Consider the following 18,439-nt stretch of genomic DNA (forward strand, 5'->3'; position numbering starts at 1 on the left):
ATTTGGCAAGCATGATCATAAAAATTAATAAAAACAAGGTTAGATGGCATCCGAGTACCTCATTAAAAGACTGACAGGAATGAAATGGACTACAGTAGTAGGATTTTGTGCTGAGAAAATTACCATTGTGTGGTCTGAGAGGCCAGTGGTATTAACTCAGATGGAGTACAACAGTACAAAGCTATAAACAGATTCATAAAATAACTCAGATTGGAAGAGACCTCTGGAGGTCATCTAGGCCAGCTTCCCACTGAAAGTAGGAATAACTTCAAAGGCCTTGAGCAAACTGATCTGAGCACTGCCAAGGAAGGAGACTTCACAGTCTCACTAGGCAACCAGCTGTAGCATTTAATCACTCACACAAAGAGTAATTTATTTTTTCTTACATTGAAACAGACCTACACTCTCACTGAAACAACCAGGACACAACAGAGCTTTTCTGTCATCAGGGTATGCTACTCAGCCTGCTGCTTACCTTGGTGCTCTAGTTCTTTGCTGCAGAGTGGTTGCCTCACTGATCAGTAAGCAGGTTTGCAATATCATCTGGGCTCATTCAAGCCTAGGCACAGGGCTCTGAGTTTGCTGAATTTTGTGAGATTCTTAATTACATTTGTCAGTATGTCGCTGAAAGGCAGTTCTATCCTGCAGTACCGCAGCTGCTACCTCTACATTGGTGCCACCTGCAAGCTTGTTGTGTGTGCTTTCTACTCCACCAGCCTGGTTACTGGGAACATGTACACCAGCCTTCCACACAGCATAAACCTCTATGAAAATCTCTGTTAATGCAGCTATCTCATCGACTCTGAACTGTTGACCACTTGAGCACAGCAGTCTTGCAAGCTCTTTGTTAATTTTGCAGCCCCATTCTTCCATTCTGTATCTTCTCGGCTCGCTTACCAGAACATCATAGAAAATTGTAAAAGGCCTCCCTAGTATCCTTATCCACTCAGAAGAATATAACCACCACTATTTCAAAATGCAGCATCATGGTTAGATATTATTTACATCCATTTACCAATTTGGCAAAGAAGGTGGCATAATGTTCTTTTCTGCCCCTCATCTCCACTTGCTTTTGTGGTACATGACTTCATTAGTCCTCTGACAGTGCCCTTATTAAATTTCTCCTGACCTCACTCCAAACTGCTACGTAATCTGTATTTTCAAACATTAGCAGAATATGAAACCAAAGCAGTGGCTCATAACAGAATAATGTTAAAGGATAAACAACCTAATAGGCTTTGACAGATTATATCCATTTTACAGTTATAAATGTCAAAGACACTGTCAAAGTAGTTTTAGAGACTGAAACTCTAAGATATTTAGGTGTCTAGATCCCTTTGAAACTACTTGAGTTTAAAATACAGACATATTCAACAGAATCTCTGCTTCAGTTTCGTAAGGCATGAAGGGGCTATACATACAAAAAAATTTGTTGTACTCAGTAATTTTTTAATCTACTTGAAGATGACATATTCTAACAGGCACTTAAAATCAACTTAATGCACTGCATTAGCTCCCTGTTGTCCACAACCTGTACTACAAAGTGAAAGAACTGTGGGAAGAGGTCACCCTGCAGAGCATCAAAGAGTGTGAGAAAGAGACCAGCTACATCTCTCCTGAGACCAGTAGCAGAGGGGCACAAAGAACCTGTGCCCAAGAAGCTTTTAAGATAGAACCTCTATTATAATGAAGGCTGGAAGATGATGACATCTCACACCAATAGGAAGTTTCCTACACTAGAAGTAAGGCTACTACCCCACCCAGTGACTTGTAGTTACACAATAGGTTTACTGTCTTCACGTCTGATGAGAAGCTGGGAGTACTGTCCAATAGGGCATCTCTGATGGATTGGCATGACCTACTCAGGACCACTAGATGTAAGTGATAGCAGTAGAAGACTCCTTGCTGCAGGGGATGGAGATCCCTCAATATCTGTCTTCTAGTTTCCTGTTTGCTGGAGGTTCACATTTGGGATATTGTAGAAAACCAATCTGTAATGGAAAAGGTCATGTTCGTTAACCAAATCATGAAAGAAGAGTTGTGCAAGGAACCATTTAAAGTCATTGTAAAAGTCTTGTAAAATTTTAACCATAAAGTTTCTACAATGTGCACAGGTGCAGTTGGCTGAGATGCTTATAGCAGGTACAATAGGTTGCACATGAGCTGATAAGAGCCAAGAGAAGAGTTCATGAGCGGGCCACTAGAGGAAGACTACTGACTTCATCCCAGCGACCACCCTACGATCACCAGGAGGCAGAAGAAGACCCCCTAGTAACAAGATGGGCACATGCGCAGAGTGCACCAGGGAGCGATGCACCCGACAGATAAGGACTGTATGACAGGACTGTGATTCAGGGGGAAGGGGCACATGCCATTGTTGGAGCAGAGTCTCCCAGCCACCCAGTGCTGTTTTGCTTATTTGCTGCTTGCTTAATAAATTTGATCTATGAGTCGTTTAAATTGGCTTGTGAACTTTATCACAGCAATCTATAACAATTTGGTGCCGTGACTTGGATACAGGTAGATTTGGTATTGGATTCCCAGACTAGGGGGGCGCCCCATCTGTGGATGGCCCTGGTGTGGGAAATTCCCTTGCCAAACTCTGTAATCCAAACCCCCTCCAAATTTGGCAAATAAGCAAATAAACCTGCAGTACCCCATAATTCTTGTGCACAAAGATCCGAACGAAGACTCTGGATTGGGTCTGTATTTGTGTGGTTCCGTTCGGTCGGGGTGGGTATCCTAGAGTGCGCGTGACAGAGAGGTGTCAAGGAGACCAAGCGAGTGTAGACCCTCCAGTAGTGCAGTTCCCATTGCCCGCGAGGTCATGGGTCATGACCAAGGGGAACGATTGTGAGAACGAGTCAAGGGCACTCTGGAAGATGGGACAGAGGAAGATCAAGCCCTCTGATCCCATGGGTGGCCATAAGGATAGGCTGCCAGATATTCCCCCAGAAAGTCCTCTGCGGACAATGATAAAATTTTGGAATAATACTCCCCGTAGAAGACAAAAAGTAAGGAAAAGATGGTACATTATTGCATGGAAGTTTGGGGGGGAAATCATTAGATAACCCCCATATTATTTGTCCCATTTTTGGGTCCTTAGAGGACTGGTTATGTGCAGACCTCAATTTGTGGGTGAATGACAAGAAGACTGTCACTCCAGAGGAGAGTGAGTATGCAAGTCTTTGGGTATTACCTCAACCTTGGAACAAAGTATCCTTATTCACTCTCAAGGAGAAAATGAGTACGAAAAAATAAATCAGAGGAGGAAATTTGGCCACCTCCATACATACCTCCACGTCCGGTAGCTCCGGCACTACCTCCTCCACCTCTGCCTGAAGCAGCAAAAATATGCTGTAGGATCCTTTTTGTTAGTTCCAGAAGCTGATCATAATTTATTAGGGAGAGACTTAATTATAGACTTAGGAAAAATCCTAGGCTGCCGGTAAGGGTAAAGCAGTACCCCTTGTCACAAGAAGGTAGACAAGGATTAAAACCAGAAACAGAAAGACTAATATCTAAGGGACTACTTGAGCCCTGTATGTCCCCTTACAATACTCCCACATTACCAGTAAAGAAATCTGATGGGACTTATAGATTAGTGCATGACCTCTGGGAGATAAACAAGAGAACTATTACTAGGTTGCCTCTGGCAGCTAACCTGCACACCTTATTGAGTCAATTGAGTCCAGAGTACCAGTGGTATAGTGTGATAGACCTTAAGGATGCCTTTTGGGCATGTCCCCTGGAAGAGGAATGCAGGGATTATTTTGCTTTTGAATGGGAAGATCCTGACACCCATAGAAAACAACAGTTGAGATGGACTGTATTACCACAGGGATTTACAGAGTCCCCCAATCTTTTTGGGCAAGCACTAGAACAGATCTTGAGGAATTATGAGTTAGGCAAAGAAGTTATTTTTAGTTCAATATGTGGACAATTTATTATTAGCAGGGAGAGACGAAGAAGCTGTTAGACAGGAAAGTATTAAATTGCTTAATTGCCTAAGTTTACAAGGGTTGAAAGCGTCTAAATCTAAATTATTGTTTACTGAAGAAAAGGTAAAATATTTGGGACACTGGTTTATAAAGGGAAGTAAGAAACTTGATCCAGATCAAATAAATGGGATACTGTCCCTACAAGCTCCAAAGACTAAGAGACAAGTTAGACAGCTTTTAGGTCTGTTGGGATATTGCAGACAATGGATTGAAAATTTTAGTAAGAAGGTAAACTTTTTGTACCAGAAATTAACTCGAGATGGATTAGTTAAATGGACGAAGAAGATGAAAGAGATTTTGAGAATTTAAAAGTGGATTTGATTAATGCTCCTGTGCCTAGCCTGCCTCATGTTAGAAAACCTTTTATTTGTTACCTTTGGAGGGGAGTTAAAGGTCTTTTCTCCCCATAACATTCGGGGGAGGGTATTACAACAAAAGGCAGAAAAATGGATAACTGATGCCAGGCTCTTAAAATATGAAGGCATATTAATCCACTCTCCGAAATTAGAAATAGAAACCACCAGTATGGGAGCCAATACTCTGTGGCATCCCTAAAGTTCTGGAAGAGTGGAGAGAATGAATGGAGAAATCAAGAAACAATTAACGAAATTAACGTTAGAAACAAAAATGTCCTGGATTAAATGTTTACCCTTAGCACTGTTAAACATAAGGACGCAACCAAGGACAGACACAGGGGCTTCTCCGTTTGAAATGTTATATGGGATGCCTTATGATTTAGAGATCCCTCAGGAACACCCTAGCATAGAAGAAGGATATTTGCAGAAATATATTATTGAAATGTCGAAAAGACGGAATGAATTAAGGAAAAGGGAATGGTAGTATAGAGACCACCCTTAGATATTGCTATCCACACGATTATTCCTGGGGACAAAGTCTTGATAAAAACCTGGAAAGAACCATCTTTAACCCCCTGATGGGAGGGTCCTTTTCTTGTCTTATTTAAGGACCAATTTCCCAGGATCAGTGGGAAGCTGCAGAGGTCCCAAGAGAACTGAAGCTTAAGCTGTGTAAAAAGTGACATGTTGACTGAGGAGCGGAGTGGAGTGATTTCCTTATGGTAAAATATTAGAGTATAACGTTTAAATTGTGATCATCAGAAAGGTGTAAGATAATCGGTGGGGCTGTAATACCTATTTTAAAGTAACAGATCGTGGAATAGAAATACCTTACAAGTATAAAGCAATCTGAGTCAAGTGGGGATTGTAATTTAAGTTTATAAAAGGGTGCTTTATACGCAGAAGGCCCGTAGAACCGAGACCTGGATATGAAAGCCAGTGTTTCAGGCACCCCGTGGGTGTTGGAGGAAAAGGCAAAAGGAAAGAGGCCTATAAGTAGATAAGAGAATACCCCTGAAGATTAAAACTGCTGCCGAGAAGATCATAAACCTCACTGCTCTAAGCAGCAGAGTAGGTGAAGGAGGCAGAGGCATACTAGGAGTGGGGTATAGAGTCTCTCAAAGCCTCAAATTGGGAATCCTAAGATCCCAAGCCTACCTCTAAGAAGGGCAAAAGCGTTGCACCTAAAAGAATGTGGGGTGAAAAACTAAAAAGGAAAGTATCATTTTATTTGATAAAGGCCCCACCCATTATCCAGGGATGGTATGTTGTTATCTGGCTGATGGAGTGGTTAATTATCCTAGTTCAAATGTTACGGAGCGCTGCAGGCTATGTTATAGCATGAACCTCCCATTTTATGAGGCAATCGGACTGAACCAATCAGACCTATGAATGGCTCCAAGTGGGTTTGTTCGAAAATTGGTGTAACCCCATGCCTCTCTTTAAAGGTATTTAATGCCAGCAGTGAATATTGTATTCAGGTAACCATTGTTCCATGCATTTTATATCACCCTGAAGAGTTTGTCTATAATCATTGCAATACTGGAGCACTCCAGCATAAGGAGGAGCCTTTCACAACCCTAACTATAGCTACCTTGATAGCAACTGGGGCAGTGGAAGCAGGGACCGGGATTATATCTCTAGTGCAGCAGAACCAGAAATTCCAAGTTTTACAAAATCGCTGGGGGTTGGATCTGCTGTTTTTACAACAAGGGGGACTGTATGCAGCCCTAGGGGAAGAATGCTGTTTTTATGCAGATCATAGAATCATCATAGAATCATAGAATGGTAGGGGTTGGAAGGGACCTTTAGAGATCATCTAGTCCAACCCCCCTGAAGAATCAGGTTCACCTTGATCAGGTCGCATAGGAACATGTCCAGGTGGGTCTTGAAGACCTCCAAAGAAGGAAACTCCACAACCCCTCTGGGCAGCCTGTGCCACTGCTCTGTCACCCTCACAGTGAAATAGTTTTTTCTTATGTTTAAGTGGAACTTTTTGTGTTCCAGCTTCATCCCATTACCCCTTGTTCTGTTATTATCTACTATAGAAAAGAGGGATATCCCAACCTCCTGACATCCACCCTTTAGATATTTATAAATGTTAATAAGATCACCCCTCAATCTCGTCTTCTCCAGACTAAACAGCCCCAGTTCCCACAGTCTTTCCTCATATGAAAGATGTTCCATACCCTTGATCATCTTGGAGGCCCTGCACTGGACTCTCTCCAGCACTTCCCTGTCCCTCTTGAGCTGGGTAGCTCAGAACTGGACACAGGACTCCAGATGAGGCCTCATCACGGCAGAGAAGAGGAGGAGAAGAACCTCCCTCGACCTGCTGGCCACACTCTTCTTGATGCATCCCAGGATGCCATTGGCCTTCTTGGCCACGAGGGCACTTTGCTGGCTCATAGTTAGTTTATTATCAATCAGGTCTCCCACCTGTCTCTCTGCAGAGCTGCTCTTCAGCAGTTCGACCCCCAGTCTGTACTGGTGCATGGGGTTGTTCCTTCCCAGATGCAGGACTCTGCACTTGTCCTTGTTGAACCTCATGAGGTTCCTCTCTGCCCAACTCTCAAGCCAGTCGAGATCCCACTGAATGTCAGCACAGCCTTCTGGGGAATCAGCCAGTCCTCCCAGTTTGGTGTCACCAGCCAACCTGCTGAGGGTACACTCTGTCCCCTCATCCAGGTCGTTGATGAAGATGTTGAACAAGACTGGCCCCAGAATCGATCCCTGTGGAACTGCACTGGCCACAGGCCTCCAACTCGACTCTGTGCCATTGATCACCACCCTCTGGGCTCTGTCATTCAGCCAGCTCTCGATCCACCTCACTGTCCACTCATCCAAGCCACACTGCCTGAGCTTTCTGATGAGGATGTTGTGGGAGACAGTGTCAAAAGCCTTGCTGAAATCAAGGTAGATGACATCTGCTGCTCTTCCCTCATCTAGCCAGCTGGTTATGCCCTCATAGAAGGCTATTAGGCTAGTCAAACAGAATTTCCCCTTGGTGAAGCCATGTTGACTCCCCCTGATAACCATCTTATCCTTCATATGTTCAGTGATAACATTCAGGATGAGTTGTTCCATCACCTTTCCAGGGATGGAGGTGAGTCTGACCGGCCTGGAGTTTCCTGGGTCGTCCTTCCTGCCCTTTTTGAAGACTGGCATGACATTGGCCTTTCTCCAGTCCTCAAAGCTGATCTGGCCCTCAGACTGCCACCCTCTGCCGCTCTTCCACATAAGCAGCAATGACACCACTTGGGTGACCTAAGAAGTAACAAGCATGACTATAGAGCGCTGGGAGTAGCATTTTAGAGAACAGTCCTACTGATGAGGGGGAAGGGTCTCAGGACTTGATGCCCCCTATAGTTTAATTGGTGGTGCAGCTGGTCTTCATCCTGGAAAAGAAAAGGCTCAAGATCTTATCCATGTATATAAATGCCTGATAAGAGGGAACAAAGATTAAAGAGCCAGACTCTTCTCAACAGTACCCACTTAGGGCAAGAGGCAATGGGCACAAGTAAAGCACATGAAACACCATCTGAACACAAGAAAATCTGTTTTTACTGGTCAAACACTGGGTTTGTTCCCAGAACAGCTGTGGAATCTCCACACTTCCAGATATTCAAAACCCAGTTGGACATGGTCCTGAGCAACCTGGTCTAGCGGGCCTTACTTCAGCAGGGGTCTGGACTAGATATCTAAAGAGGTCCCTGACAACCTCACACGTGCTGCAGCTGCAGCTAAGAATCCTAATCCTGACAGACTGTGAGAGTGGTCATTAACAACCATGCCCTGATAGGAAGCAGGTATTTCTCTCCACACAGTGAAAGAGAGAACAACTAAAGTGGAAAAAAAATACCACAAAGTATGACATGGCAATACTGCACCTTTTCACCATTATTTGAAGAATCAGCTGTATTGCCAGTATCTTGTTATCAGTGCTGCACCAGACATAAATGAGATCCCTATAAAATGGATGATATTTACTCTTCTTCACAGAAGTACTGTACATAGACACACTAATATCAAATGAAGAGATACAGAAAATTCCTCCTGAAATCCTACAAGAGTCCACCCAGTCACACAGTGAGCCCACCTCTCCTGATGAAGGAAAATAATTACCAGCACAACTTGGCTTTTAACATGCATGTGAATGGATCTCATTTTTCTTTCATTTGCTCAGCCTTTCCCTTTCTGTCTCCTAAGGATGCACAAATTTAGCTTCTTCCTTATTCATCTTATTGACCTTATTTATCCATATAATCTTGACATGTAGGTTCTTGCTCTGACTTGTAAATTCACTTTATGTATTGAACTATACAGAAAATGAGTTATCTTGCCAAAAAATGTTGCTCTGATTCTGTGAATATTTCAAAACTCTAATAGCATTTTAATGAATTTGCCTTTGACATACCACTTAGGAGCCTGGAATAATAAAATTCACCCAAGTGATGCCTGTCACCTAACCACATGTTTCTGGGTTTTCTTTTTCCTTTTTTCCAACACAAACATAACAGGAAATGCATGAAACTGTAAAAAATATATCTTATAAAATAGTAAGTCACCTCTTACAAGTCATGAACCATGCAGAAGTACACAGTTTCATTTACAAAATAAGTTTATTTAGGGAGCAATAAGGAATGAGTAGTTTCAGGGAGGGAAAAATTATTGCAATAAACTTAGAGTGATCATAAATGGCTAGAATTCATTTTTAAGAATATTAAAGAAATCAAAACCTATGTTTTCCTGCAGCAATGATTGCTAAAAGAATTAACACATGCTTATTTCCCTTTCTCTGATAATTAAACTTTTACATTCACATTTACACTTCAATACCATACCAATATGCTATAAAGCAACAGTGTTGAAGAAACATCATATTGCTTCTTCAGACCCAACCTTTAAATGAGTTAACAGGATTACTGACAAACATGGAGACACATATAAAAACACTGTATTTCTCTCAAAATACAAAGCAGAGCTATGCCATCACGTGCCATTTTCAATCTATGAACACTATGCAGAGCACTCAGCAGCCAGATTAAGTATCTCTAGCGTTTTAGGTATATGCAAAAGGAGCTTCTGTGTTACAAGATTAAAGTTATTCCTTCACTTTCCCCCTCTGCCTTGAAATATAAATACTGTGTATCAGCATATATCATAGCAAAACCCGAGAAAATACCAAGGGTTGTTATCCTAATTTTACAACTTAAGTTAGTTTCCTGCAAATACAGAGTGCTGCTTCCAGTGGGAGTTTGTGAAAGCCCAAATGACACCTAGCAATGCCTATATATCATAAATGGGACAGTTAAAGACCTTAGTTTTTCCTGAATACATTCCTCAGAAGTTCTACTACAGTAAAATTTTGCATGTGCACAGCCAAGACTCTGTCGTAACAAGTTATTGTGCATTTACTGCTTTGGTAGTACCAAGAGGCCTTTCCCCTGGCAGCACACCAAGTATTTACGAAAGAGTGAACTCTGACCCACACAAGGACAAAGATTCAGAATGTTATATTGATCTCAGAATGCCATTCCACAAAACTAAACTGCTGTCCACAATGAGCAGTTGTACGGCCTGCTCATTTTGTTTTCCATGCTAATAGCAACTTAGAAACTATATTGAGCTTTTTCACCAATTTAAATATTTAGATGTGCAGCTTTAATTTCTGAAGGCAAGCTGAACACTTAAGTCAATGTAAGCAGAAATTACAAAATATGGAACACAAACACTTACAAAAATACATTGTTTACATGAGAAGAATTGTCACGGCTTTTGCAAATATTGCTTTTCCAAACTATTTAAGATGCCTGAAATCCTCAACAAACATGGGAGTAAGGGTGCTGCTGTTGTCAAAAATCAAATTTGTTTATTTTGGTTGTAGCCAAACACACAAGTTTTGTAAGCCTGAGGTGTCTTCTTGCCAGCCAGATGTTGCAAATACAAGGTTTACATGGATTCCAAGGGGACTGCAGAAACTCACAGAGGCGGAAAAAAAAAAAAAAGGGATATACAGAGGCAAATTAAATAAACACAAACCATGGATCATAAAGCACCTAAGCTAAATTCATTGGAGAAAAACTGAGCAGCAAAAGGGAATTGGCATGCATCTGCTTGGTGATCATCTTTGGGTATCAACTATTGCCCATGAGTACTTTTTTTAATAGTTAACATTAACCAATGTTATGACTTCCATGATACTTTTTTTGTGACTTATTTACAGAAACCTCACCAAAAATAAGTCTCTGAACTCTGACTCTTTAAAGAAACTGTAACTACAGTATTGGTAAAATTATATGCTTTTCAACTTGTTTTAACAATCAACAGAAACAATTACTGGAAATGTTTTTCTTTGATGGTTTTGCACAAATGTTTCCATTCACAGTAAGAGACATACTGCCAAGCCACTTCATTAAAAGGATATATATACAAAGGCACATAGCCAGGTTACAAGATATTTCTGTAAGATCAAAGTCACTGCCTGCTTTAAAAAGACACTCGAGTTCACATCAATTTACACTGACTCCTCCACTCTCCACTGCTTGAATGAATTAAAAAATTAGCTGTTGTCAGATAGGTTAGCTTCTGGTTTTCTTCTTACAAAGTATAAAGACTGAGCAGCTGTACCCTTCCCTTCTACACTCCAGGAAACCACCTTGTCCCCGGGTGTCAATGAGGCTGACTGGACTTGGAAAAAGAAACGTGGGGTCTAACGCAGCACACCCAGATTTACATGCCTGGCGAGAACCAGGCACTTCACAAAAAAACAAAATGAAAAACAAAACACATAAAAAGTAACACCACCAAAAACTAACAAAAGGCCCCAAGCGACCAGCTCGTTGCCGGCTTCTGTAAATACTCCCAAGTCCTCCTCGCCTGGCCGCTGCCCACTACCTTCATCGCCGACGGTGGAGGGAAGTGCGTACCACTTCTTCCCTGTGAAGTAACCCACCCCCGCCAACCCACCAGGCCCCGCCAGCCTCGCGCTCTCCGCTGCCCACCACCGCCGACCCGACACGACGCGACGCGACACGCCGCGACGCACCGCCCCGGGACCTCCGCGCAGCCGCCCGAAGGGCGGGGCGGGGCGAAGGTCGGCTCCGCGTTTCCTTCGCGGCCCTGCCCGGCGCGTCACCTGCAGCGCCCGCACTCCGGTCGCCTCTCGCAGCGCTCCACCGGCAGCTCCCACAGCCCCGCGCAGCCCTCGTCCTCCTCGCCCCGGGCCAGAGCCGCCCCGCCGTCCGTCGCTGCTCTGCGCTCCTCCATTCCGCCGCGGCGGGAAGCGCCAGCCGCCGCCAGGGGGCGCCAGCGGGGAGGGGAGGGAAGGCCACCGTCCTTGCTCACGGGGAGTGCTCCTGCCCCTCGCGCGGAGGGCCGAGCCTTCGCGGAGGCTCATCCAATCGGGGCGCGGAGAGCCCTGGCGGGTCACCCAATCGAGACGCGGGGAGCCTTTGACCCGGCGCGTTGTGGAGTGGCACGTCCGGTAGGGGGCGCCGCTGGCCGCTTCCGGGCACACGGTATGGGGCGGTCCTGGGGTCCCTGGCTGCGCGGAGCAGCCGCTGCCCTCACGCGGAAAGGTGGTGACGCCGGCGGAGCCGGGCCTAGCGCCTGCCGGCAAGCCGCGGCCTTGGCCGCTGCACCGCGCAAGCGCGGCCTCTCCGTGGGCGCGAATCGCAGGTTAGAGTGTGCCTCTCGGCCCGTCCGGAGGCGCCGGGGCGGGGGCTGCCCTGGGACAGCGGACCTGGTTGAAGCTGACTCCACTGCGCTGCAGACAGCGAAGTGTGAGAGCCCGCACGGGGGCTTGGAGCTGCTGTGTTCTTCGTCGGCCTGCGCACAAACGTGTGGGAAACAGAATCCTGGTGCCAGTGACAATTCAGTTGGAAACTTATGGTTGTTGGAGGGCTTTTAACTGATGGCCATTAAAAACGTATCACACCCTTTAAATGATGTTTTATTTGAAGCGTTTCCTAGACGTTTGGGCCTCCCCATGTCTTCAGGTGTCCTTTACACATAATTCACACAACTCTAGGAGAGAAGCTGCAGCACAACCCATACTGGTAAGAGTAAGGGGAAGTAACAGGTAACCTGCGACTGCCTTTTCCAACCTCAGTAGTTACTGCTCTTAAGAGATAAACTGTAGATAAGACCAGGGTTCAGATGTAAGTTATACTGTGCTGAGTGAGATAACAAACAGTATCTTAGGAGAGCCTGACACAGTAAAAGGAAAGTAAACTCGAAGGCTGTTGCAGTTTACCTTGGAAGTCTACTGAAATACAGTTAACTAGTGGATCTCAATGCAAGAGATGCTTTCCTGAAATCAGCAACTGTAGATGAGTTGTCTGGTGGTGTTATTTCCTGTTTTCTGTTCAGAATCGAAAATAAAGTGCATTGTGCTTATATATTTACAGTCTTCAGAGCTGTTTGATGTAATTTAAGTTTGCCAGTACCAGACAAGTGCAGAATATTAAGGTGGCTTTGCTTCTGGGTGTTGTGTATTTTTATACTGTACTTTTGTATTTCTAGATCAAGCTACAAATGAATTTGTGTTCTTTTGCTAGAATGCATTTTATTAACAAGATAAAAATTGGAGACCAGTGATTCTGAAGCAGGCTGTAAAATTACACAGTGAAAATGAAAAAAAAAACCCACAAAAAACCCTCACCCAAACCAAAAAAAAAAAGCTGTAAGGAAAATACCACAGTGCAAATGTTAAGTTACCAAGTTATTTACTGCTAGTATTATATGTCACTTAATTTAGTTGGACCAGTGGGCGCTGAGGGGGAAGGAATTTTTAGTGAGCAGGAAGCCTTGTAATGAGATGGTATGAACTACAAAACTTTTTTAATGCAGATTATTAGAAGTTGAAAAGTTGTAGTGGGCAGGAGAAGGAGTACTGATGATCCAGAGTTGCCTTCCTGCTTACACCTTATTGAAAAGAGTCTCCATGCAGCGCTAGAGACAGGAACCTGCATGTGCCTCCACAGGTTCCCACCAGAGTCCTCAAAGTATCAATGAGGTTTTTATCTTGTTTGGTAATAAGAATTTATTTCATTCACAAGCTTAAAAGTAAATTGTGGTAAACCATTCTAGTCTGACTACACAGAAGAAAAAAATTGATTGTAGGTAGATGCCTAAAATAAATGTAAATAATAAGATGGCATGAAGTAGTTTATTGTCAAGAGAATAAGCAAATGAGGCAGGGAATAACTAGAGGATAAACAGAGAGATAGCACACACTATAGTTTTTTTCTGTGTATATACATCTGAAGAGCAAAGTAAGCAATGTTAACTGAAGACACAGCCTGTAACTAAAGAACACAGAGGCTTGAAGATAGAGGCCTCTTGATATCAGGACATTGTTGTTCTATGATACCAACAAAAGCTGAAAGCATTAAAACATGGCTGAGCCCTAGCCTTTTTTAGAACAGAACTGGTGTTTGCTACATGCATGTTGTTTCACAAGTTAACAGACCAACTACTACACTCGCTGCAGGCCAGCAAACTGCAAATCTGACACTAAATACTCATTTCTAAAAATTGGAAGCATGATTTCTAGAGGAGAAATGCCTGAATATTGAAAATTGGTACAAAGAGTAAAATAATTTTTATGACAGATCTTGATAGTATTTTGCAGGCTAATATATGGGTATGTTCACACTATGTATTAAATGCATGACTACTTTAAATATTCTATGTGCGTACTTAAATCCAAATTGACACCTCCATCATCATATTAAGAGACCTGTGGAACTCACAGCATCCCTTTGTACCGCTGTTTCTAAACTTACAGATGTAATGATGGTATGACCAGGAGCTTCTAATTTGCATTTAATACTCTTTCATGTACTTCACTGTTCTCTTTCTGGGATGATGTATGATCACATGTTTAGTGACTAACTGTAGACACACTGTAATATGGAAAGTCTGTAAATTTTTTTTTGGAAAGTACCGTTCCCCTGCACAGCCAAATCTCTTCTGCATCCTTACATAAACCACTTCTCTTTTATTCTAGGATTAGCACTTATTAAGTAAAATCAAGTTTAATTTCTTGCTGTTATAAGCATTGTACCCAGAAAGGTCCTGTCCCCCAGGCTTCAAGAAGTTCAGATGTAATATATATTTCTTTTAAGAGATCTGAAGAAGCCATCAGGATGGCAGTTCTCAAACAACCATATTCATATGGCAGGCAGGCAGGCACTACTTCTTAACCCGTTTAATTCTAAGTGTCATGTTTCTACTTACTGGCTTGACTTGATTTCAAATACCAACAAAAGTAATTTCAAATCCTGATGGATTTATGATCTTTTTTTGAAAAAGCTATATCCTCATACAGAATATGTTTGCATGGCAGCTTACAAATATTGAACTCGAGCAAGCTGTGGTTCTTTTTTCCCATCCGCCCATGTACTTGGCCATACATTCAGGGATTTACTTCGAAAGCCAGCAGTTCAGCTGGTTGAGCTGCTTGAACAGGCTCATGGCACACTTGCTGCTGCCAGCACAAGGCATGAGCTGCACCAGTGGAATCAGAGCTGGGAGCCCAGAAGCCACGATGGGCTAAGCCGCTGTCTCGGCACACCACAAGCGAGCCTGGAGATCTAACTAGCACTAGTTGAGGATGGTGAGCCAAGGGGAAACAAGTTTGGGGATAGGTTGTTGAACTGGGAGATGCTTTTACCAGGGCTACAATGAAAAAGGAGAGATGACAGTTTTATTCTCCTTTGTTTCTGCCTCAGTTCCGTCACAACAGAAGACATATCTTGCAGTTTGTAGAGAAGAATGGTATTAACAAAACACCTTCTAAGCTGGCAACGTGTATGTCAAAGCCTATGTACACATATAAAAGCCACTGTATTAGTTAAGGGGGCTCATGAGCAATGTTGGTAATTACCACTATAGGTGGCAATAGAGCTCTATGCAAGTTTGGGGGTGTCTGAACTCCAAACCAGGAACTGGTGAGTTTTGGGGAAGAGCTTGCTTTCTGTTTGACAAAAGCATGCACTGATCTGGTTTGCTAGCCCATGTGTTTCCTGATGCAGGCCTTTCTGAAGCAAAAATAACAGTTTAGTGAGGCAAGGTAGCTGGCCAGACTAATATCAAACCACCCTCCCACCGAGGATTTGGTGACCACTGATTGAGGTGCTGTATTTTGCCACATGTACAGAGTTGTCATGAGGCTCCAGGGCAAAAGCTGGCTATGACTGTCACTGTTCTCGAGGTGCTATAACTGATTTACCTCACAAAAGCCAGGAGTAAAAACATCCCCTTACTTGTTTTCCTGGGCAGATAAGGACTGCAGATAAGGGGGGGGGACACACACACAAAAAAACTGTAAAAGGTTTAGCTATCCAGTACTGAAAAATTTATTTCATGGGCACTGTAACAATGATATACAGTGCATAATGTTGTCTTCTGTTGAACCAGTGGGCTTCAGACTTTACCTGTTCTATTTAAAGTCTTCAGATTTGTCTGTCATCTCTGATCTGTCTCTGCTTTGTAAGAACTGACAGCAAGTGACTTGAACAACCCAGAATTCATTTCAGATATTTTAGTCACTACTAAGTGGTTGGAAATGTCCCTTACATGAACTAGAGAAACAGCAGCAGCTTTTTTTGCTTAATCTTAATATGATGCTTTTTTTTTTTCTGTTGACAGAACTAAAATATGTGATATCATGTCCAAAATGCAATGCAGCAGTAGTTCTGTCTTTGATGAAATTCTTCTTCAGAGCTGTTGTTCCTTAGCTCTTCTCTTCCACAGTGTTTGCTGAATGCTTTCCATAACATCATTTCCTTCTTGGAATTACAGGATTTGGGTGTGACTTTGCAAGGTAACTACTACCCCACAAAACTGTCAGTGTACATGTTTTCACAAGCTGTTCGTACCAGGAAGTGTTCTTCCTCTCTCTCCCTTAGGAGAGATTACCCACCATTTTGAGAAAGTAAGAGCATAGAGAATTATACATAGTATGATCAGAACCATATGGTTTTTACTCAGTCTTACAACACTGAAACCTTTTTTTGGGAATCTGCATGGGAATTAGTTTCAATCAAATTATATAAAGATACTTACATTGTAGTATTTTTCTTCTAACAGTATGGAAAGTAGTGGGGCAGGACACATACGGATACAAGACTGCAGCCTCGCTTTTGAGGTATAACCCAGATTAGTCTAAGTGGCTTAGATAGTTCGGTCCTATTTTGAAAAGAGAATCCCTTAGAAGGCTGAAGATTGGATAATAATTTGAATAAATTGTCACTGCTGCAGAAGGTAACAATATTGCCTTTCTCCCCATCCTCCCAGTTCCCCAGTGCTAACATGAGTTATTGCATGCCCACGCGCAGTAAACACAACAAGGTGTTTACTCTCAGATAGACCATCTCAGTTTACCAAGACTGGCATAAACATACTGGTAAGAAGAATGAAAAGGAGAAAAGAATCCATCTTTCCATCCAGATCAATAAGTTCAGTAAAAAATTAAAAGATGAGTTTAAAATGTAAATGCTATGGAAAAAACCACTGCTTTCCTGGTCGTGGGCTGCTGCCTGTGGGGACACACTCTCAGTGTGGGCCAGCCCTGGGCAGCACACAGTAATAATCTGCTGTAAGGGCAAATGGCAGTATATCCAAATATTGCCAGCTAAAAATAACTCCTTGTGGCAGTTTCACTTGTCGGGTTTTGAATCTATCACCCTTCCTTTTGTAAGTTGCCACTTTCCTGTTGCTCTGCTGCTACTAGAGGTTTCATCTTGTCCGTGCCACAGTGTGCACAAAGCAACATGCCAGCCCACAGCCCAGACTGCATTCCTGGCCAGCATGCCACATCAACACGGTGCTGAGTTTCTGTGATTTAGCAAATCTCTGTTTGCTGATAGTAGTTAGTAGCAAAAGCTATGGAAGCAATCATAATCTAGAAAATGCATTAAAGTACTATTTTGGTTGTCAATATTGTCTCATAAGTCTGCTTGGTCTTATGTTTGTAAAAGCTTGTGAGCTGCTTTTGCTTTTATCTAGAAGAAGACAATATTGCATTTTGCCTGAGAAACTCACATGTAGTTTCGTAAAGGTCTTTTATGAGGTCACATGCAAGTGTCATCTCCCTTTTTGAAACTGTGTCCCAGTTTAGCAAGGAGCAGCTTTTGCTTGGTAACAGGGGAAGGGGGTTGCAGTGAAGAACCGGTAAAGAATTTTTGGACTCTCCCCCTGGCTCCTGGATTCACACCCACCTCGGGCCCAGCTGGGCCAATCTGGCAACTCTGTGATCACTATTTAGGGATAGGAGTTTGAAGTGCTGGCAGGAGGTGTAAGAGTGGTATAAGATGGAGGCAATCACACGGACCCCACAGTCAGAGAAGGAGGAAGGGAGGAGGAGCACCAGACCAGAGACCCCTCTGCAAGCCACGGTGAGAAGGCAGGCTGTACCCTTGCAACCCATGGTGTGTGAGGTACCCCACGGACTTGCAGGGAGGACTGGTGCGGAGCCCACCTGCCCTGAGGAGAGACAAGCAGCAGAAGCTATCAGGAATAGACTGACTGAAACCCCCACTCCCTGTCCCCCTGGGCCATTCAGGTGCGAAGGAGGTAAAAACACCGGGATCAAGGCTCTGAGGCTGGGAAGAGAGGAGGAGTGGGGAGAAGCGGTCTTAAAGGGCTGGTCGGACTCTTCATTGTTGTACCACTCTGTGTTGTTTTATTTTGGTTATGTTTTGAGGTTTTATGGCTGTGCTTCAGTTGGTGTTGCAATAAATTATTTTCTGTTTTCTTCCCAAGCCAAGTAGCCTGGTCTGTTTTGTCCTGAACCTTAAGCAGCAATTAAGCTCTCCCTGCCCTTTGGCAATCCTCAGGTCTTTGGTACTTGAGGCTAATTCTGGTCTTTTGTTCCCTGAAGGGCCTACACCACCACAAACTGCTTACACCAAACAACTGAGGTACATTAAATACATCCTGTGACAAATTATGCTCTTTCATTCACTCAAAAAAAGTGAGCATTTGTAAATTGTAAACGCCTTTTAAACACAGTCTTTTCAGCACTGATCTGAAAGTTTGGTAAGTCAGCTTCTGATTTCATCATAGCCTCAC

At 43.3% G+C, this 18,439-nt stretch overlaps 1 protein-coding gene across 1 annotated transcript in view; it reads right to left on the bottom strand.

Annotated features, from left to right (window-relative positions):
• DTWD2 (DTW domain containing 2) overlaps positions 1-11,693 on the bottom strand; it is a 70,854-nt gene extending 59,161 nt beyond the window's left edge. Inside the window, exon 1 of the mRNA XM_062018596.1 lies at positions 11,496-11,693. Coding sequence (XP_061874580.1) covers positions 11,496-11,626 — 131 coding nt within the window. The 5' untranslated portion in view covers positions 11,627-11,693. The remainder of the gene's footprint in view (positions 1-11,495) is intronic.
• Between the last annotated feature and the right edge of the window lie 6,746 nt (positions 11,694-18,439).

The sequence above is a fragment of the Colius striatus genome, chromosome Z, assembly GCF_028858725.1.
Source record: "Colius striatus isolate bColStr4 chromosome Z, bColStr4.1.hap1, whole genome shotgun sequence".
NCBI lineage: Eukaryota > Metazoa > Chordata > Aves > Coliiformes > Coliidae > Colius > Colius striatus.